General features: G+C 39.3%; 1 protein-coding gene across 1 annotated transcript; it reads left to right on the top strand.

Moving 5' to 3' along the window:
* The first annotated feature begins 1,117 nt into the window (after positions 1-1,117).
* olfm3a (olfactomedin 3a) lies at positions 1,118-22,694 on the top strand. Its single transcript, XM_023398006.2, has 6 exons — positions 1,118-1,412; positions 18,110-18,253; positions 18,623-18,778; positions 19,711-19,930; positions 21,025-21,131; positions 21,386-22,694. The coding sequence occupies exons 1-6, from the start codon at positions 1,293-1,295 to the stop codon at positions 22,061-22,063; spliced, it is 1,425 nt and encodes a 474-aa protein (XP_023253774.1). The 5' UTR covers positions 1,118-1,292; the 3' UTR covers positions 22,064-22,694.
* The last annotated feature ends 300 nt before the right edge of the window (positions 22,695-22,994 follow it).

Consider the following 22,994-nt stretch of genomic DNA (forward strand, 5'->3'; position numbering starts at 1 on the left):
TGTTCGATTTGAGGGTCTAAGGACAGGGCTGGTTGTAATGCTTTACAGATTGTTGAACCCCTTGAGGCAAATTTGTGATTTCTCATTTTGGGCTTTATAAATAAATTTGACACAGGACAACAACCCTAGGGGCACAGCATCGCACAGCTGATAACCATGATTGTCAAGAATCCAGCCTACTGCAACTGCCAGCACTCCATCTCATAACACTGTACCGCTGCTTCTCTAGAGGCTGCATCATCACACTAGCCTACATCTCATCTCCTGACCGCTGCTAAACTGATGAACTCTTTCATGAATATGTCAGGCGGGAGATATTCGGGACACCATGTGAAGGTAACCACATATGTGTGCAGAGCCCTCTTTTGTCGACCTTGTAAACAAAAAAAACTCTCAGCTCCAGCTCTGAGCGAAAATCAGAAAGTCAGATAGAACAAGGCTCGTTCTATTGCTTCCCTCTCCTCCTACAGAAAATGTGACTGACCTTTCAATTTCTTTTTTTTTCTTTTTTTTATCAGTGATGGGTTTTTGTTACTGTAAACACTGTCTCACATATGCTTTCTTTCTTGAAGGATCATAGCACTGAATAAAAATGTAAAGTGAGAAAAAACCCTTCTCAGCTTGTCAGATGGGGGACAACTTCATACACTATATCCATGGAACACACCTGCTCTGGATCTCTGCAAGCACAATGCTCATTTCAACGTGATTATTTATTGACATGTTTGTGAAGCCCAGTTAAACAGAAGGGGACAACTCTGCACCAGTATTAATGTATGGACTGTTGCATGAATTATTCCTTGTTTTCTTGGGGTGTAGTTAATCAGTTTCCTACAACTTTTTTTTAAACCATCATTATTATCCATATAAAACCACATGTGTAGAAACTCAGTGTCACAAGAACTGTCACAAGGTGTGGGCAGCCAAAATCTGAAGGTGAATTTGAAGGTCGATAGATAGATAGATAGATAGATAGATAGATAGATAGATAGATAGATAGATAGATAGATGAGATAGATAGATAGATAGCCCCTCAAACCCAAGTGATGTCACATCCTTGCTGCGCCTCCCCTGCAGTCTGCTAGACCTGAAATATGTGAATATTTCCCCTCTCGCTCAAAACTTTTTTCCTTGGCACTGCCCTCAGTCGGAGCACCGGGGAACGGTGAGTGTGATGCCGGTGAACGTGTGGACGCTGTGCCGCCGCCGGAGCGCTCTCTCTGCGGTTCGACAACGATAAAAAAGAAAAAAAAGAAAAAAAGAAAAAAGGTGAACAGAAGGACAGGAGCTCTATGTTAAAGGACTGCACCTTGGAGAAAAGTGGCTGGCCGGAGCCCGTCAGCATGCGGGTCCTGTTGAGCGTCCTGTACCCCGTCCTTTTCCTCATCATCTTCGGATTATATCCCTCCATGGTGAGTTTCTTATTTCATTCTCTCTGCTCGTTTTCTGCCACTTGTTTCGTCTCGGAGCGAGGCTCTATACTCATGACTGCATACTGTCAACAGCTATTGTACTCGGGTTTGAGGACGTACAGCCTGTAGTGTCTCTACAGTAACCATCACCCCAATACGTGCCACTGTTTCATGTAAGGAGGCTGTTATGCCAAACTTCACTGAAAAGTCCCACAATTTAATATTTGCCATCATTTGCCATCAGTGATGTAAACTTTATTAGACAAGATTTAAGGAGCTTTACAAATCCACAGGAGGCACAACACTTCGGGGTAGGTTCAATGCACCTATTTTCAACTATTAATTTAAACTTTGAATAGTAGGCTAATCAGTACGCCCGCAGTCCTCCTCCACATACCTAGGCGGTAACAAGCCGTAATAATCAGTTCTACTGCTTCTAACTTCTGAGGGCTTCTGAAAATACAGTGATAAATAGTAGATTATGCCTATGATGTCCATTCGTGTAGTTTTTTAAATGCTGTTTTAGGCGGGGATATTTATTTCCCACATTAGCAACAAATTATTAAACTGCCACATTTGCAATGCAGTTTTGTCATTTTTTCCTCCTGAGGAAAAATGTCCTGTATCAGTCACATCGTGAGCACAACATCGAACTAGCGTCTCTGTTTTCCTGAAAAGCATTGCGCTAATTGTATGCAGCAAATTCAAGTTCATGCTGAAACACAACATTTTCTTTTGTGACTAATCACCTGTTATTATCCATCCACTTGTGGATCTAATTCTGTTTGTAAGCTAAACTGGTTATAATGTGGTATATAATTGTGAGAGGAAGTACATATGGCTGCACAAGCATTTCAGCACAGGCTACTGATTGTTTGCTGTTTAATAGATGGTGATGCAAAGGGTGTAAAAATGCTTCTATTTGTGACTGATGGTAATAGTTCGGCAGGAACATGGTTATGTCACAGTGACACAACCTCCTTCTCCCCCAATGAAGACTGTGTCTCTTCTGTCTGAATTTTATACTGTGTGGTTTGACTTGTGCTTAACTTTAAGCAGATATGAGGAAAATGGAATAGCATGTGCAGTGAGTTGTAGTGTTGTACTAAGGAAAAGATGGAGTAACTGAACTCTGCTTACAGTCTCTTATAATTAACGGATAAATCAATGGATCTTCTGAAGGTGTGGGTGTGGAGCTGTCCACTCTCTGGTGCTGAAACTTCACTGCACATTGTCTGTGGCTATGCAGCAGCCCACAGAGAGGGAGAAAATCCTGTCCATCCGTTCACACGCATAGTGCTTCATTCAGAGGGTTGAGATTCATCATGCTGTTGTCAACCAATTGGTCCATGGACAAGTAATGAACTGATGGCAGTTTTGTTATCAGTTCATCTTTTATGTCATTTATCAAGTGGAACTACCAAATGTCTCCTAGTTACAGCTCTTCAAATGTGAGGACTTGCTTTTGTTATTTGACCAGTGGGTACACAGAAGAGCAATTTCACACCATCAGTTTTGTTACTCTATAGGTTAATCAATTTATTGAAAAAGTAAATGATAGGCTAACCATGAAAATAATAATAATAATAATCGCATCTACATATTTTCGTCACTGTGTTTACGGAGAGCTCTGGATATCTACTGTGTCATTTTCTCTATGATTCAGAAATTTGTTTCTGAAGTGTTACCTGTGGTTACCTATGACGACTATCATCCAGTTCAGTTTCTATCTTTCATCTGTTTATGATTAAATCAATGAATTCACCACTGCCGTTGAGGAAAGTGAGACATTGCTTGAGTGAGGGCTGCATGCAAATTGCTAGCATGGCCCCAAAGGCCTTTACTTCAGGGTTTAAAAATTATCGGGAAAGGCAAACCTTTTATGGCATTACACTAAGCTGGAAATTATTGTCACTGTCACTCACAGGCTGTCAGACCCTGTATACAAGGTTATGCTCATTTTTTGTTAGGGCTGGCAGCCGTTGCTTCTTGGCATTTAAGTTTAAGTATGTCTTAGTGCTGCCTTTTTGATTTTTATCCCACAGGTTTAAGTTAGCACGGTTAAAATGATGACAAACCCAGATCTTTCCTGAAGAAAGTGCTAAAGCTAGGGCTAATGGTGTGGATTTCTCCTTGTGGTGGTGTGGCAGATATTATCTCTGCAGTGTACACAACTGATCCATAATGAAATATTTGCATAGTGTAGTTTTCCTTTATGGCCAGCCGAGTAATTACACAGTGGCTGCTAACGGCACTGTGTTACTCTCATCATGATCAAAATGATGACTGGAATTTATGTTTTATGATTACACATTATATTGTGCACCTGGAGGACATATTGATCAGAGCAGGAAGAGAGACTTAACAGACTTCAGGAGTCTGACGTCAGGCCTGTATCGCCCATTTAAGATTCAATAAACACATCTTTGTCATCACAGCTACTGGATGTAATTTTGTCTAAAAATCAATTTTGAGATTTTGGATTGAATCACACTGATTTGATGTAAGTGATGTTTTTTTTTTTTTTTTGATGATATGATATTTTCTTAGAGTTCATCATAAACCTTAATTCTTCTGAATATGTTTGTATCTTTTTGGCAAACAACAAATGATGTGCATGGATGCACTGAGCAAAACCAGGGTGAGAGTAATGTGAATGTTTTAATGTACAGTTTCTCTCTGGGATTTGGTTACAGCACCAGTGGGATGGAGCTTTGTGTGGGCACTTGCCCTCTGTATTAGCTGTTTTGAGTAGGTGGCAGGCACACACACACACACACACACACACACACACACACACACACACACACACTTGCACTCTAAAATACCAGTTTATTGAGTTACAGTTTTCAGGCTCAGCTTCTGTTAAAAGGTTTCAGGTCATATAATCAGACTTTGATCACACTTAAAAAATTTGATTTGAAATGTGATCCCAGCTGCAAAGGCTGCAGAGGAGATGCTATTTCCTCTCATTTATATGACATATTGTTGATCATTAATCATAAAGCATAGAAAGGCATTCTTTAAAGTTATTATTGAGCTGAAGGGGTCGTCTGCTGAGGCTGATGTCATCCTTTGCTTGTTTGAAATCCTTATTCAGCGTGCATTAGCATTTATGTGGCCGATACACGCAGCCTTGGTAGGGAAATTGTCTGGCACAGATGCCATATTAAAATATGAGAGATGCTGTGGGCACACACCTTCACATGCACACAACCATTTAGCGATGGGAGCAAAAAAAAATGCTGAAGGTTTCATATTTCACGTCACGTTTCCACCAGGGGCAAAATTAAAGATGACACCCTCTAACTATGTGTCAACACAAACAAAGCAAACATCTAGCCGCAGGACTGCCATTAGATTCATTAGCTGTGATGCTGCATGTTTCATGTTGGAAGCAGGGAGGGGGTTGTCAGAGCGGTTGTCAGATGGACTGGAAATAAAGAAAGTTAGTTCACCAATGATGGATGTGAATCGTTTACAGAGATGTTAGACTGTTTGAGCCTGTGTGAGGTTGTAATGAGCTTTCTGTCACTTTAAATTTTTGCTATGGGATGTGTCAATTGTATGTGTGGTCGGCACACTTTGTGAACATCCTGTTCAATAGTAATGATATGTCTACTTATTGACAGTGACAGATGACCACTAGTTATATCTGAACAATTTTCTGTTTTTGCATTTTGTTGCTTTGTCCTTTTTCTTGTTTCTAGTTTGTACTATTAATTCCAATTTAAAGAGGTACATCCACACAACCATTATTAATATGTATAATTATGAAATGCTTTTCTTTTTATATATGATTATTATGACAGTTTATAGCGACTCTCCCTTGTTGTGAGCTCTTTTTCGCTCCTCTGGGTGAATGCAGCTGTGTTAATAATAGCATAAGCATAATTACAGGAGTTGAGACATGATGTTGAAACTACCAGGGGCATAGTTATGGCCCTCTCTCTCTCTGTTTCCGTTATAATTACTATAATTACAGCCCAAGCAGTCTCCATAGCAGACACATGTCAGTGGATTAGAGCTGAAATGCTGGACTTGAGATGAATGGAAGACATTTGTGGACTCACTGAATTTATACTGTACTCAGTCAGCCAGAGAGATAATTATGGGCTATGCTTGTTAATTTCTTACTAGCACAGATAAAATGTAATATAATGCATTAAGTAGTCATATGATGTAGTAATATGAGTCACCTAAAACTTAAATTGAGTTAAAGAAAAAGTAAACACAAACTTTTATAAATACCAGCAGGTTTTTGTGTAGAACTGGCTCACTGACCATTCACTAAATCCCATCCCCCTTAGTTACTGTTGCTACGCTTTCTGTGCTCACAGAGCACATATTTAGTTTATACTCATAACAATGGCAGATTTACCACCTATTAAATGTTGAAACAGTGATTTCAGACAGTAGCAGGATTCTCATGCATAACCGACAACTATCAGTGTTCCCAGCTGAAATGATGACTTTTACCGAGGTAATTAAGCTTACGTTGGCGGGTGAAAAACACACACTCTGGCTGACTTTTTAATGTCTCGAGCTGACTCGATAGAAAATGTTGTAAAATGGGTCTTTATAATGCGTTTGATGGCTACATACATGATATGGTGCTAAAGACTGAAGCTAAAGCTGCATGTCCCAGGCAAAAAGCCTCCGTCTTCACCAGGTGAAGATCCCTTTAGAAAACATGTAACTAAAGAAATAGGATTGTTCTTGAATTCCAGGGCATTATAGCCCTGTATTTTAAAAAGAGAAAAATGTAAGATCAGACTCTTATTTCATTCTAACATCTTAAAGACTTGTGCGTAATTTCAAACAGTAGGTTTTTTATTTTTTAAATTATGAGAGATTTCTATAAATCTGACTAACTGGTCTCATTTAAAGAAAGTAGGAAACTTGCTGCCTTGAAAAAGTCAAGTAAAGTTAACCATTATTTTAGAATATGTCTTAAAATGTAATTGTTTACTTTATTTTGTTAAGCAAACTAATGTAAATGTAAATTGGTGGTAAATTGCTCTTTCCAGGTGTTGGTAACTTAAATAAAAAAGTTGGTGTGACTTCACTCAACAGGAGAATTTAGGAAACCAATCGCCTTACAAAAAAAGTAAACACAACAAATAAAAATGAGTCAAAAAGGAAAAACACGTAAAACATGCAAGTCTACGCAGGATAGGTTAGGCCTGGATCAAAAAATCGATTTTCATTAATCGTGATTTATATTTGAATAATCCAGTATCGATTCTTAAAATCCCCAAATCATTCTTTGCATTTGTGCCTTTTCTCAGTAAATGTGTTCATCTGTGCTAAATGGTGTGTGTCTGCAGTGGTTACTTGTTAGTGGTTCAGTTCGTGCTGCATTATGTGTAAAATGTCTACTTTGTTGAGTTATTGCAACAAGCACAAAAAGGTTATTTTCAGGTGACAGCTGCTGTATGATGAGCCGCCCTCAGTCTCTGTGAGGTGAATAGTTAGACTCTATGTGGACCTGCTGCAGTTTACAGGAACGTAATGGCTCAGGATGGTCAGCTGACTTTGGCATCTGAGGGACAAAAATACTGCAGACTGATCTGAGCTCAGTTTGTGTATGTTGAGGAGATTTTATCTCTGGCTATGAGACATGAGGCCATGGAAGTGGAGTGAACAGTGTGTGGATTCTACTTTATTCAGTCTATCCCTGCCGGCGAGCAAACACCAGCTAACAGCTATGTGCAGATGTCAGGCTGATGTCCCATCAACAAAACAGTGCAGATGAATCAATGAGCCGACTTTCAGTTTCTGTCCTGTCTGTCCTCACAGTGATCATTTCAGTGGGTGTCATCTGCTGCAGACAGTCTCTATAGTCCAGCTGTATAGGTTAGCATTTATTTATTGGCTGGCTGCAACAGTGGGGCCAGCCCAAAAAGTCTGTCGTTGACTGAGTGATGAACTTATTGAGTGTTGGAGTTTCCCTATTGGCTGTTGCTGATTCAAAATGAATTAGTGTAAACAATTTCCATTACATCATCAGAGGGGCATTACAGCCGTTGTTTACAGCAGTTCTTCAGCTATGCTCTTCAATTTTGCACATTGAACACACACTGTCCAGCCATAGTTTTGATCTAGCCTTGTCTTTTAAATATCCAGAATGATGACGCCCGTGTAAATGGTGCAGGTTTTTATTTCTCCTGCTCATCTGTTTTGCACATGTACACCTAAAGAAATATAAATGAGTCATGTTTTAGTCATTTTACATTTGCCAAGGATAATAACTTCAAATTATAATTTAGCCTATGTGCACGTCACACACCTTCATATTTTTGCTCACTTGTTGAATGTAGAAGAAATTTTGAGGGTCGAGTTTTGCTCGCCACTGTCTCTCTGCCCTTTCTCAGATACCCTGAGTGATGACAGTAGCATGACAAGTACATTTTATGGCTTTATTGTCATCACAAACAAAACATTAATTATTTAAATTCAATAATTAGTGCATTCACAATATTCACTCAAAATCAGCAGGTGAGGCACGTAGAAACAGCTATTTGTGGCTTGCAGTTCTCTCTCTCTCTCTAGCTCTCTTGTTGATTGTCCCTTCACGTCCCTGTTAAGGCTGAAATTTCCATGAAAAGGCGGCAGGCTAATAAACCAAATCAAGTGGCATGTTCTGTCTGTCTGTTTATCGATCTCCTCTGCTCTGTTTAATCACAGCGTGGCATCTACACATGACAAACGCTTAAATGACAGTCAGCTGGTTGGAGTGTGTGTGTGTGTGTGTGTGCATGCATCAGTGTTGCAAGCATCGGTTATATGCGGGGGCTGCCAACGTGAAATTATGGCAGGGAATTAAAATGTAATATTGATTTAATATTACAAATAATAATAATAAGCTATTACAAAAACACACCCAATATTTTCTTGACATTGGCAAAGTCATAAGCTATTGACAATCGCTCTGATCCTGTTAAAAGGGAGTTTTTCCTCCCCACTGTCGCCAAGTGCTTGGTCATTGTGGGAAATTTCTCCGGACTATTGTAAGGTCTTGACCTTACCTTGTAAAGTGCCTGAAGATAATGTTTGTTATGATTTGGCGCTTTACAAATAAAATTGAATTGAATTAAATTGATGATCGTCAATCACCAAGATCACCATCCATCGGCATAACCCTAGTGTACAGGCTGTCAAATGAAATAGCATGGCAAGTTAAAGTAGCCAAGTTAGCTAATGTTAGCTAATATTAATATTAACTAACATTAGCATGAGTCTAAATTGAGTTTCAACTTAGCACCACACATGCCAAATATGGCTTTACTCACACGCAGTTGAGAATAATGAAGTTGTAGCTGAAAAAAAAAAAAAATTATTACATTTAAATAACGTACCTAGAGATTCAACAGAACACCCTGCTCCCACAAACGTCCAGCACACTTAGTGAACTTAGTTTTACACTTTAAGTCTTTCATCAAAAATGAGAAAACCACTCAATTTACATTATTGAAACAGGAAACTATAAGTAAAGTACACAGGTAACTATAAAGAGGGCACAGATGTTTTCTTGTTGTGTGATGAGAGAAAAACTACAAAGTGCATGTGCTTTTCATAGCCTGTCATTTTTTAAACATTTAAGCCCACAAACTAATGTAGTTAGTTAATGATTTGCTCTGTGGCTTTGGAAGTCACTATTGTAGGGGTGAAACTAGTTAGCCAGGCATTTAACAGTTGCAACCTACGTTATAACAGATAAACACACCATTTCCATTCCTTACACCTGTGCTCTTGTCTTTTTGTAGTATTTGTTTACCTCCCAAACTCTTCAAATGTTGATGGCGCCCACTCACTGAATGAAAATTGCTTAAACCCAAAAGAATTTCAAAAAAATTGTATATTTGAATTTGTGTTTCCCCAACTGGCCCCGCCCCCATTTCACCCGACAGACTTTACATTATAATGACATCACAGAAATAAAATTCACCTTTAAAGGCTATGGGAGAGTTTTACTTACATAAAACCTGGCAGTGGGGAGTGAGATGACAAGTTGGCTGCTTTGTGGCATATTGTGTGTTGCACAACATTGCCATGCATCATGACTGTCTCCTGGACATCCGTAACGCATGAGGCTCCGCAGAGAAGTGTTCTTTATTGCTACCTGGTAAATCCGCCACATTGTTCCCCATTCATAATGGTCGTAATTGTGATACAACGTTGTGATTCAAAACTCAGCCCTTCCTCGCCCCTCCAGGTGCACAAAGCTGCTACGTGCGTGTGCCGGGACTGGGCTCACCGGTCAGTCACAATATGTAATAAACTGGCCACAAATAGAATGAAATTCTGTGTCAAACACTGGGCCAGTAGCGATTCACCAAGGAGCAAGCGCGCCTGGTTTTGGCGCCTCTGACGTCTATAAAGCTACTGTACAATAAAGTTCAATACCAGTCTAAAATGTTAATTATAAACAAACGTTTTTGGTGTAAGTTCTTCAAAACCAATGAACAGTCCATAAAGTAGTTAGCCCGATAACTGCTATATATTTACAGCAAGTGCCCATTTGTCCTGCTTTTATTTGAATTAATAAATTTAGGCACATTCTCTCGAAGTTGCTGAAAGGCAAGTCATTAACTGCAGTAAAAGTATAGGAAGTAAGTTTAAGAGAAATAGTAGCAAATAAATTGCAGTATAACTTCAAAGAATCTCCTGGAATGCATTGACCATACTAATGTGATGGTATCTTAAGAGTTTAAAGCAGTATTCTGATGGTTTCATCCAAGTAGATCTTATAATTGGAATTATTGCCTGTTGCTCTGGTTAAACTAAACCAGTGCAAACACATACATCCATAAGTTATGCATAATCCTTCGATCCTTCTTGCTTCAGCTACAGGAAGGAGGCTGAAGTGAAACACAGCTTTAACATCTCAGCATTCAGACCACACTGCCGAGCATAATTAGAAGGAGAAAATTCAAAGGTTGCTAAAGAGCAAGAAAGAATCAGGTGAACTGCCTTTGCTGCATCATTTTGTAACATGTGACCTTGTCTAAGCCTGCAGATTCTGTGACATTAATTAATATGGAAGCGATGTCCTTTTCCAAGACTTTCTGAGTTTCTTATGCAGTACTAATGAGCATGCTTTTACTTTACAAACACTTACCCAAGGAAGCTGCCAAGACATGTGCATGTGGATGACACAGATTTAATTTGCGCATGAATTAAAGAAGGGTGCTTATCCCGGCAGACTGCTCCACCACAATTACGGAAATAATAAGTAAAAATCCCAATTACAGAGCCTCCTCTGGTAAAATGTATCCCAAAAGAGTAATGCTTCAGATGAGGGTGCTTAAAGAAATTCAAAATGCACCAGTATTCACCAGCATACACTTCGTCATCCTGTGTTTTAATTTTGGCTACACTGATTTACCCCACTTACTCCAACATCCTGGTGTTGAGTGTGGACACTTCTCTAATGACAAGGAATAGAGGTAAAAAAGAATCACTGAAGCTTTAGACAGCCTCAAACCTGGCTTTATCTCAGCTTACTGTGAAATAACTTTATGTGGGAGCACTGTCACAGCTGTTTAGTATTCTGCTTGTGTGTGCATGTGCCATTCAGTGTGGCCTGGAGCTGTCCACTAGCTTTGCTGCACCGATAATGTTTGATGACTGTTTCATTATCATCCTCCGTGGTGCTTGTGACTGACATGTCGTCTCGTTCAGTCAGAAGACTCATCGAAGCAGGCCCTAGAGAAGAAGCACGAAGGTGTGAACAAGATAATGCTGGAGCTCATTCAGAGGCTGTCTGGGGCAGAATGTGCCGAGCTCCTGCAGAATTATCTATTCAATCTTCTCTTTGCCGGGGTCAAAAACGGCAAGAAGGTGGCACGCCTCTAGGAAATTAATCTCCCTGCACGCCTTTCATCACAGTCACATCTGAGAGAAAAGATGGCTTTCTCTTTTGCTGTCTCTTTCGCCCTCCCCCGAGCCTTGCAGAGTATGCAGCATCTCTTTGTCAGTATTTTTGTCTGGGACCTTTTTGGCCTCAGGATTATTGCTGCCAGGATTGCTGTTGCTGCTGTCTTTAGAGGTGTTACCATTTGTCACTGCTGTCTTAGATGTCTGCATCAGTGTGGTTACAGAGCTGGCTGCACATGTGAGTTCATCTTCCCCTGCCATTAGAGCTAAAAATGTTAACTCATTTAAGCAGTATGATCATCAGTTACAGTACTGACATGCGCATTCCACTTCACTTGCCTCCAATATCTTGGTGGCTTTTTGTTTGGACAGGTTGATCGATGACTGGATAGATAGCATCTGTTTAGGTCTTTGTCTGTGGCAGGCAGGACAGCAGTATTGTTGTGATATGAGATTTAGTTTTGTTGGCAGCGCCGGCACTTGGATTTGTTCCTAAATTTATTAACTGGGCTTTTTTTGTGTTTTAATGTCATAAAAATTCCAATTTTAACATGGAGATCCAGGTTTAAGAAGAGACCGACTCAAAGCAAAGACTTAATCGCCAGTTGTGCTGTTCTATGAGATTTCCAGTTGTGACAAAGAGCATCAAAAGAATGTGTGAATTCTGAGAGTTATCTCCAGACAGCACTTCCATTATACTTCCATTATATGCCCATTTGTTGTCTCTCTGCAGCTCTAGGTGATGCTGCTGAAGGAGTTGGTTACCTCCAATGCTATATTTCAAGGCTGTATTTATAACAGATTGATTTCTGCCATTGCCACTGTCATTCTTTTAATTTTTTAGCACCGATCTCTCACTCATACTGCTGCAGTGTAGCAAATGGAATCAGCCATTATGAGACTGGCAGAAGGAATTAGATCAAAAGACCAAGGCTATACACAGCAGGGTGGAAATTAGTTTACAGTGCAGTCAGCTACAGTATATGAACTTGCTGTGAATCTTGGCAGTGCCTAAAACAGCTTCCCCTTAGCACTAAACAGAATTGTTCCTCAGATAGAGTCCAAGTCTTAGTTTTGCATGCAGGAGTGCAAAGAGCAGCAAAATCTATCAAATCATAAGTGCTGTGATTTCACAGAAGTGTTATTCAAATTTTGTGAAAATTACTGGTGTAGAAAATATTCCAAAATATATAAAATACATATTCATGACAGAATAACAAACTGAAAATGGATTCAAAATATTCTAAAGTATCCATCCAGAACATGCTCAGAATGAAACCTACTGATTTATCTAAACAATATTGATAGAAAAAGAATGATCTTTTTAATGCAAAACAAAACAACAAGAGGATAAAACAAGGTTCTTTTAACTGGAACTGAATGATGTGCTTGAAAAAGTAAAGCACGAAGCAGCACTATCTAATATTCTTCCCCTTTCAACAGTGTTTTCAGTCACAGCTCTGATGACAGCAGCTAATTCTCCCTGCCATCATTTACTTACTCATTCTTAGCTGTGTTACACCAGTATTAACCTATCTATTCAGTTTTACTCCCTCATTGACTCCCTACATTTTTCCCTAAATCACACTAACAGGTTCAAGATGAAGTTAATGGTAATTGTGTGATAGCCAAGGAAAAATACATTCATGTTCAAGACAGAATAACAAACCGAAAATTAGGTGTGTAATTGGTAGGATACCTGTCTGCTGCGAAGAGTATCTTCCACAGGGAGGAATTAAATACCACTATTGTTTACACTGTATCGGTGCACTGTTGACCATGTATGCATTTATTGAGTGATCCATAATTAGGAAAGTAAAGTCTACGTTATAAAAACGTCTGAAACAAATTCATGGCAGTCCATCCCCAATAGTTGTTAAGATGTTTCCGTCTAGACACAACTGATCGACTCACATCCACACAGCCACGCTACTAGCATGGCTGAAAAGCTTCTTCTAACGTGACTGTAAGATAGGTTTTTCTGAACTACACTGTTCAATAAACACAACACACACATAACACAAACAACAAACCTGTGGCTGGCTACAAGATAATAATACATAAAACTGAGCATGTTATTTCAGATTATGTTAATAAGTTTTCCATTCTTTTTCTGTCATCTGTCATTTCTTGTCGGCTCAATGAGAGATGCAGTCATAATATAAAGTACTGTAAATGCCAAACCTGATTTCACTCAGGCATCCTAAAGCTGTTTATGTCCTCATGAGTTGAAAAGTTAGAAATGAAGAATAACAGAGAGATTGACATGTAAAAATGGTTTAAATCAGGTTTAAAGGTCCCATATTTTACACTTTTCCGGGGGTTTTATTTGTTTTGATATTCATAAGAAGACACAGTATATTTATGGAAATCAAACTTAACCACTGCACACTCAAATGACTTCAATGTGACTTTTACTGACAACGCATTTTGCCTGTGGCTTCTTCAAGTTCACTCAGTATAATTACAAGACTTCACAGACATTATTAATTTTAAGTTTACTAACTATATACGCAACACAACAGCCGCACAAATAAAATGCGTTGTTCACTCTCAATAATAGTCACAGTGAAGTCATCTCAGTGTGCAGTGGATTTTCCTGTGACTTACCAGCACCTGATCGCTAATATTGGCTGTGCATGGGTAGTTTTTTTCACAGTTATATAGAACCACATTTGTGGTTTTAAGTACTAAAACCATCTCAATCTAGTTTTACATCTCCTCTTTCAGGCGTCTCTCTGCAGCTCTACCAACAATAGGTTGGTGAACCAATCAAAGAGCTCTGAGCCTCTCTTGTAATTTCTCTGTGGACTGAATGTTTTGATCGTTTCACAGTATTAATATAGCACTTAGACCTACTTTATATTCCAAAAAGACATGGAAATCTCACTTTATACAATATGGGACCTTTAAGTTAAAGTTTAAAAAGTAATTAAGATTGCCGTTAACAGAATGATCCGTAATGTTTTGGGTGTAGGAATAGATTTTTGTGTAGGAGACAGACAGCAGGTAAACATGTAGAAATCAGTCTCAGTTGCACTATAAGATACACATCTAATCTGTCTTAGTTTGACACAATGGCATGAATTATTGTCTCTTTGAAACCTCAGGAAGTGGGATTTGAATACAATCTAATTCAAAGTAAATGGAAAACTCTTGAGTGATATAATAAAATTAATGTTTTTTGTTTGTTTACAGTGTTTACTTTTTAAACTGCCCTAAAGTCTTGCTTTTATTGGCAAGCCATATGATTGCTTTTCCCCTGTGAAAAGTGTTGTTTAAGGGCTGGGAGAGTATTGCATATCAACCACAATTCACAGAGAAAACTGAAAGCTAACTAGGTGTTAAGAAGTGATCTGCTGCAAGTTTGATTTTACTCATAGTACATTTTTAAATGGAATCATTTAATGACTATAAAGCAAAGGGATAGTTAGGTAGCTGTGTTTATCATAGCATAGGTCATATCTCAGATACACTGGTCTGATTTTAAAAAAAGGTTAATGATTTAATGATTTAATGAAGAAATCTTTTGAGAAACCATGGAGGGATGGTACATTTTGCTGTTCTTCTCTGGTTTTGACTGCAAACATATTGAATTCTGGCACAAAATTTTGTTTATTGTCGTCTTCAAAAAATATTGATGAGTGCAGTATATCAGCCATGAGTCAAACCTTAGCAAAGAGAGACTGGGAGCATAGGAAACATGAATGTGTCTTGCCAACTGGTTATGTGTTTGCGTGTGCATTACATACTGTATGTAACCAATCATGCGTGTGTGTGTGTGTGTGTGTGTGTGTGTGTGTGTGTGTGATGCCTGTGCAGAGAGCAGAACTCTGCTGGGTGGCTGGGGAGCACTTTGAGCTGCTAGATGCTGTTTTGTGGGGATGATTAATGACTAGACTTTGGCGTGCAGCTCTGTGAAACCATTGTAGCCTTAGAGCCTGATTTTCTATCTAACATAGTGCAAGATAGAAAATATTGAAAAACATTCACCTCATCTTCACCTCATCAACAAACGCGTTTTCATAAGTAAAATACAATATTGTTGAACTGCACAAGGTAAAACATGTTGTTCCCCATGTACAGGTAGGAAACAGTCCTAGTTTAGGGTAATCAAATGAACCAATGTCAGCCAGTGCTTGTATAGAACTGGTTGCACTATTTTATGCCTGTGCTGTCATGCATTAGTGAGGGATTTGTAATCAATAAGTCAGCATCACTGAGATGGACTTGACTGCCAATAACGCTTGTGAGCCTAACCCTATGTAGTCCCTCGGTCCGTTTCTCTTTCATTTACTCTTCGGTACACGTTGGTGCCCTTCCTGTTTATCCCTCACCTCATCTCATTATCTCGTGCTGGCTGCCTTTGTACTTCCCTGTAGTGATATATCTGCCTGAATGCCTACTCTTTTACCTCTATCTCTTTTTTCTAATCGACAGTCAAGTCGTCTTTCGTTTTCTTTGTCAGCATTGTCCTCTTTTCTTAGTTTTTTCAGCTACTGTTTATATATATATATATATATATATATTTATATATATATACATATAACCACCTCTTCAACTCTTCTGTCTGTTCATAAACTCCCCCTCCTGTGCCACTGGGATTATAATGGATGACAAAGTTTACCAGCAGAATCCTTGGTGGCAAAGTACATAAATATGTATATGAATACAAAGGCGTCTTCAGGCTTGTTTGTCTGTTTTTGTTGGATTGAAGCGTCAGCTAAATCTCTCTATTGCTAGAAAGTGAATGGCCACAGGTCCTATGAATAACTGAGAAAAAGTTGAAGTTACTCGAAGTTCACGTCTCCATTTTTCAAAGTTCCGCACTTGTTTTTGGCCAGACACTTCTCCCACAGTTCTAACATGGCATGTTAGTGACGTAGTAATAGGAACGTTTTTTATTATAATCATATTATGAAATATGATTAAAAAAACCATGAGCCTGTTATATGCAGGATTATCTACTCCAACCTATACAGTTATGAGAAATAACGCACCCAGCCGCAGGGTAATTGACTATTTGTTAAATCCCTTTCCTGACCAGTGATGGTCTAATCACAGCTTAGCAACTGTAATTAGGTGCAGCAGGCCTGTAAAGCTTAAGATTTAGCACGGGCCGCATAAAGACTGATACTCCAAAACCAAAAACACAAGAACAGAAGTTTAAGGAATGGATATGTATATATGTGTGTATGTGCATCTGTCTTTTCTAATGTAAGCGGCAAATGTTAGCATATCTAGCTAAGTAGCTTACTACCCACAGTAGTAACCTAACCCAGCGTCAATGTAACTTTCAAGGAGTGGGGTAAAGTAAAGGTATAACGTAGTGTCTGGATCCATGAGGTGTTTCTATAACAATGACTAGATGAAAAGATAGATCGTTATCTTGTTTGTGGTGTATGAGCCAATCCTGAGATCAGAAATAACCTCAGGCTCTTTGGTTAGTACGGGGGCAGTTTGCAGAGACACAACAGAAGACCAGCAAACTTTTCCTCACAATGCTGGGCTCCCTTTTACAACACAATACAATACAATACAATACAATATGTCAGGGTTTGAGGGGTAAGGCTGGACCCAAAATGTCTCACCAACACATGGGAGACGGTGCAAAAGGTTTATTTAAACAAAAGAGCTTCCACAACACTGGTGAAGCACAGGGAAACACAAGAACTTAAACAGGAGACATGAACCGACAACATGAACAGACCGAGGACAAACCAGTCATGAACAGACTGAGGACAAACCCAGAAATCAACAGACGAACTGACCCAGACAAAGGGGAGCACAAAGACTATATAGACACAAGGGAGGCAAGGGTGATTGAACACAGGTGAAACACATTAGTGCGGGGCAGACAATCACCACACAGAAACAGGACCAAGACAGGAAGCAAAAACAGGGACACACAAGGAAACCAACTACAAAATAAAACAGAAAGTGAGAAAAGTCCAAACAAAACTAACAAAAAGGTGTCTGCCATGGCAAACCATGACACAATACAGTACAATACAATACCCTGAACAAGAGCCACCTGTAATGAATCTGCAAGCAGAGGGGCAGACAGCCTTTAGGCATTTTGGAGTGGAAGCAGCCACATGCCTATAAATTATGCCCATAATACAGAGCTGAGAGAAGGCTTGCCTCCTCTAACCTCTTACTATAAAATTCTTCTTTCTGTATAAGTTACTGCAAGTTTCCCCTTCAACCCTCTGTCAAATGTATTCATACATGCTTAGATGGAGAATTTGCCAGAAATCCAGATGCCTAACTGTTTGTAATGAGGGTATTACCTCAGTAAAGTAGCACCAAATGAACTAGTCTGGGGATTGACTAATGAGTGTGTTTAGCCACTGTGAGAAACTGGGGGTTCATCAGTATTCATCTTAAAAGCATCCAACCTTAAAAACAAAGGTTTTTTGCATGGTTTTAATATCCACATCAGAATATACACCACAGATGAATTTACTGTAAACACAAAAACACAGCGGACCTAAAACTGAACCTTAGGACCTTGTCTGTAGATGTAGCTTTTACACATGGCACCTATCAGACATGCAATATCAACTAGTTATTATATTTTAAAATTGTGAAATTGTTCCTGATCATAATTTGAAACAGTGTTTGTAGCTGCACACCACTGATGGAGTCTGCCATGGTTCTTTCACAGTAGACGCATTTATAGCAGCATGTCTTTGTTCATACACATAGAATTACTTACAGCTTTCAAAAGAGAACCAATATCACATAAACAGGAAATTACTGACTTAATCTAATATCAGTGTACCCTAGTGTGTATTTGATTCTACTTGCAGACTATTGCCCCAAAGGAGGGCTGGCAGGTGTACAGCTCGGCCCAGGATGCTGATGGGCGCTGTATCTGCACAGTGGTGGCACCAGAACAGAGCCTGTGCTCCAGAGATGCCAAGAGCAGACAGCTGCGCCAGCTACTAGAGAAGGTAAGCACAAGTTAAGGAGGGTGTTTACCACCCCAGTGCAGCATATATACACAGAGGCACACACAGTCTCCTGGTAAAGATGGGAATGATGGAGGAATAAAGCTGCATTGTTCTTTTAGGTACACTGCTGCACTGCTGCTAGGCTTTGCCACGTTTGTTCTTTTTCAACAATAGGTTGTTATACATTCAGGCTCACACACAGGTTCACCAGGGAAAAGCCATCAAAGTGCCTTTCAATTAGTTGCAGTGAAAGGAAGGAGAGGAGGGAAGGCATCATCTTTTCACTTGTAGAGTTACCTATACTATACAACGAAATGTCCAATTAGTGCACGATAACTCCGTTATTTATCGTGGCTTGTCTTATTCTAGGTGCAGAACATGTCTCAGTCCATTGAGGTGCTGAACCTGCGAACTCAGAGGGATTTCCAATATGTCATGAAGATGGAGAACCAGATGAAGGGCCTGAGGACCAAGTTCAGACAGATTGAGGATGACAGGAAATCCGTCATGGCCAGGAACTTCCAGGTATGTACAGCAATGACCTGGTTTGGTAAAATGTTCAAAGGAACTAACCCTTTTCAATTTAGTTTTTACTTTTTCAGCTGAATTGATTTGTGCACTATTCATTTCACAAGTGCCATTTTGAGCTTAATTCAGCATAGGAGTTTTTTTTCTTAATTATATTTTTTAAAAGAGAACTATAGAAAACAGGCAAATTAATGGATCAGATTCAAACCAGGAAATGTTATTTGTAATTGGTATACACCATGGACCAATGTTTCATTAAGATACACCGCATGTTACATTTACATTTAGCTTGAGGTTTAAATCAGTGCATTTGGCTCATATCTACCCAACACAGTCTTCTTTGAGTTTTACACAGCCAATGAATCCTGTGTAATGAAACCTGTTTGCACAGTGTTGCACTATCACTGTCTGTGTGGCCTTTTTAATGTGGATATATTATAAATATTCAGCCGCATCCAACTGGCAGATGGATCTCTTTTCCTTTATTTGGAGATCCTCTGGATAAGTTGCACAGAGGAAGATGTTGACAAAATTGAGGACAAAATTCTTTGTCAGTTTGTGGACCTTTTATGTGAGCAAGAAATTAAAGAGAATATAAACAAAAAAATGTTCAGAAGCTCTCTTATTCAGCAAGCGCTCACATCTGTGGCTGTTTCAGGGGCTGTTTTATTGCTGCATTTGCCCGGTGTGGATTGCACTGCACAGCTGGTATGGGAATAAGAATATCTCTGGTGTGGCATGTTGCTACATACTGAACGAGTTGGGAAAATAACTGTGTGGAACAACCACGAGCTTGGTTGACCACCAACAAATATCTTGAATATCGTATGAACGTTGTATCATAGTAAAAAATTGCACCATCACACCATTCTACATCCTTCCTCCTCTCTCTGTTTTCCATTTCTGCTGCTGTCATTGTCGCGTCGCAGGAGCTTCAGGACAAGATGGATGAGCTGAAGCCGCTGATCCCCGTGCTGGAGCAGTACAAGATGGATGCTGCGCTCATCTCCCAGTTCAAGGAGGAGATCAGGAACCTGTCAGCAGTGCTGACAGGAATCCAGGAGGAACTTGGGGCGTATGACTATGATGAGCTCTACCAGAGAGTCCTGCGATTGGACAACAGGCTTCGCAGCTGCATGGGCAAACTCAGTGAGTAGTGAACACTATAGGCAGCTGGATGGTAGTATGAGTTATCTAAGTAAGCTGGCATATTCCTGTATTCTAGTAATGCAAGTGTCCATTGTTTTGTACAGTCTATTCAGAGATAGCACTGGCAATGGTACGAGTAAATATAGAGCACTAGCACAAGTGGCCAAATTGTTACATCCATATTGTTGCCATAGTAACAACTTTTGGTCCTCATGGTTTACTGTTGATTTGCTGCTGCAGAAGAAAATAGTCACAGGAGAAATGTAAATAAAAATGATTAAATTGTACATCTTTGACACCCTTTCTTGTAGTTTTAAGCATAAGACCACAAGAGAAGTGGGTTCTTTGTTCATTCCAAGGCACCATCCAGGCTACCTTTCAAAGCCTACTCAGTTGCTGCAATGCTTTCCTCCACACCAAAATTTGTTTTCCTTCAAAAAAATTAACTTTTTTATCTTGATTCAGCTTATGCAGATAAAGGAAAGAAGCAAATTTGCTTCCCTTCCTGCAGACTGTTGGTGTATTTACAGCCTTTTGCTCTTCAAACAGTAAAATGTGCCAAAACCTGAAAAGCTACTGAAAGTATCATGTTGTAGCAAACTGACAAAACAAAATGAAGAAGCACCACCGGAAAAACATATCATTTTAATATGTTTTAACACTATTGACAGAGAAAGAAATTCTGGAAGAGTTTGTATATTTCAGCTGCAAGTTTTACACAGCATTTTCATTTTATTGTAATTAAAGACTAATTTGATAGGTGTGCTCAAAGCAAATCTGTTGTAGTTTACCAAAACAATCTGCTCATAACTAAAGATTTTGATGGAGGTCTATCTACTAGCTTTTTGATAGTCTTGAGCTGCACTGAAAAAAATAATATTGGATAGACATAAGAGAGCTGACTTGCCTTTGGCTACAAACAGTAGTTGCACCATTGTGCTTCAAGTTAAATAAAGCAGCTTGCTGCCAGTGCTATCTTAGTATGCACAGAGGGCACACTCTCTGGTGGCACAGGCATGAAATTGGCTTGAGAAATCTAGTTAGAGACAAAAACCACCACAGCACATCTTATCGCTGCATTTCTTTATTAACAGCGTGTGGGAAATTAATGAAAATCACTGGACCTGTTACAATAAAGACATCTGGAACCCGGTTTGGGGCATGGATGACTGATCCTCTAGCATCTACCAGAAACAACAGGGTGAGTTACGGGCGCAGGGGAGTGCTTTCCAAGGGCTGTGCATTGTGTGCAATATATGTGTTGTGTTTTCAGAGTAGGCAGAATATCACAACAGCAGATTTTAGTAGTTTCTAATGTGGAGTAGAGTTTTCATATTCTGTCTTTTTAAAAATTGGTTACAAGGAGATTAGTTTTGATTGTTTATCAGGATGTATCAGATTTGAGTTTGGCTCACCATCCATTCTCTTCCAATCTCTTCATCCTCTCCGATGTAGGTTTGGTATATGGACAGTTACACCAACAGCAAGATTGTGCGTGAGTACAAGACAATGGAGGACTTTGTAGTAGGAGTGGTTTCTCGAACCTACAGCCTTCCATTTAAATGGGAGGGAACCAATCACATTGTGTACAATGGATCACTTTACTACAACAAGTATCAGAGCAATATTATTGTCAAGTACAGCTTCGAGACAGGCAGTGTGCTGGCCCAGCGAGCTTTGGAGTTCGCTGGCTTCCACAACATGTACCCGTATACATGGGGAGGATACTCCGACATTGATGTCATGGCTGACGAACTGGGAATGTGGGTTGTGTACGCAACAAATCAAAATGCTGGAAATGTTGTCATCTCCCAGATTGACCCCGACACCCTGCAGGTCCTGAAGACGTGGAACACTGAATACTCCAAGAGGAATGCGGGCGAATCATTCATGATCTGTGGGACGCTCTACATCACCAACTCTCACCTGTCAGGAGCAAAGGTTTACTACGCTTACTCCACCAAGACTTCAACTTATGAGTACATAGATATTCCTTTCCACAACCAGTACTTTCATATCTCCATGCTTGACTACAACGCCAGAGAGAGAGCACTGTACGCCTGGAATAACGGACACCAGGTAATATTTAATGTCACCCTCTTTCATGTCATAAAAACTGATGATGACTCCTAGACATCCTGCTTCTTTTCCAACTACAACTAAAGCACCATCATTTGTGATACAAGGACCTCTAAATTATCCATGTTTTCTTTTGTCAAAAGTGGACTATGGTATCTTTACTTGCCATTACTTGAACTTTTCTAATTTGTGGCTTTGGAGTCTTGGCTGAATTGAGCATGGACACCAATGACTTGATACCTTATTGGAAAACACGTTATACATTTTTTTACACTTTTCAATTGCCGCTGATCTGACTGGTATCCCTTATTTGCTCCGTGTTTGGTCTGCCAGCCAAAGACTCTTGATAGCTGTTGCATGAAATGTCCACATTTTGTCTGCAGTGATTCCCTATAATGTATCAGTGTTTTTGTTGCAAATCAGTTTTGCTTACAGTGTTTGCATTTTTGTCTATTTAAAAAGTCTATTTAAAAGTATTTAAACCTTAAAGGCAACCTCTCCTACATATTAGCTACCATGTAAAACTAGCTGATTATAAAATATAGAAGCCAGTCTTTTAAAGATGGGCCTGTAAATATTGCTGTTATGTATGTCTCTGTGGCAGAAAAACATTTGTATTTTTTATAAAAACAAAACCATAGAATATCTGTACATTTTCATGAAAATAAAAGTATTATACATTTCATTAAAATGGTTTTGTCTGGTAAAATTGATATCTGCCAAATCAATTGCAAAATATAAATGTTAGTGTTTTTTTTATCCAGAAAAAACGTGCTGAAGCGGCCAATGCGGCATCCATGGATTTATGTATATGGTCATAATCTATAGTCACATGTCTAATATACTTACTGCTACGTATCTCATGCCCTTTGCCCCACTTCATTCATCCTTGGTTATCATAGCAATGGAGGATAAAGATGGCTCCATCTGGATACTATCAGTCGTACTTTTTTCTAAACACTGAACCACTGTATAACACTATGGG

Source organism: Seriola lalandi, unplaced genomic scaffold (assembly GCF_002814215.2).
Source record: "Seriola lalandi dorsalis isolate HSWRI2012SDOR001 ecotype SW California unplaced genomic scaffold, Sedor1 jcf7180002054972, whole genome shotgun sequence".
NCBI classification, from domain to species: Eukaryota; Metazoa; Chordata; class Actinopteri; order Carangiformes; family Carangidae; genus Seriola; species Seriola lalandi.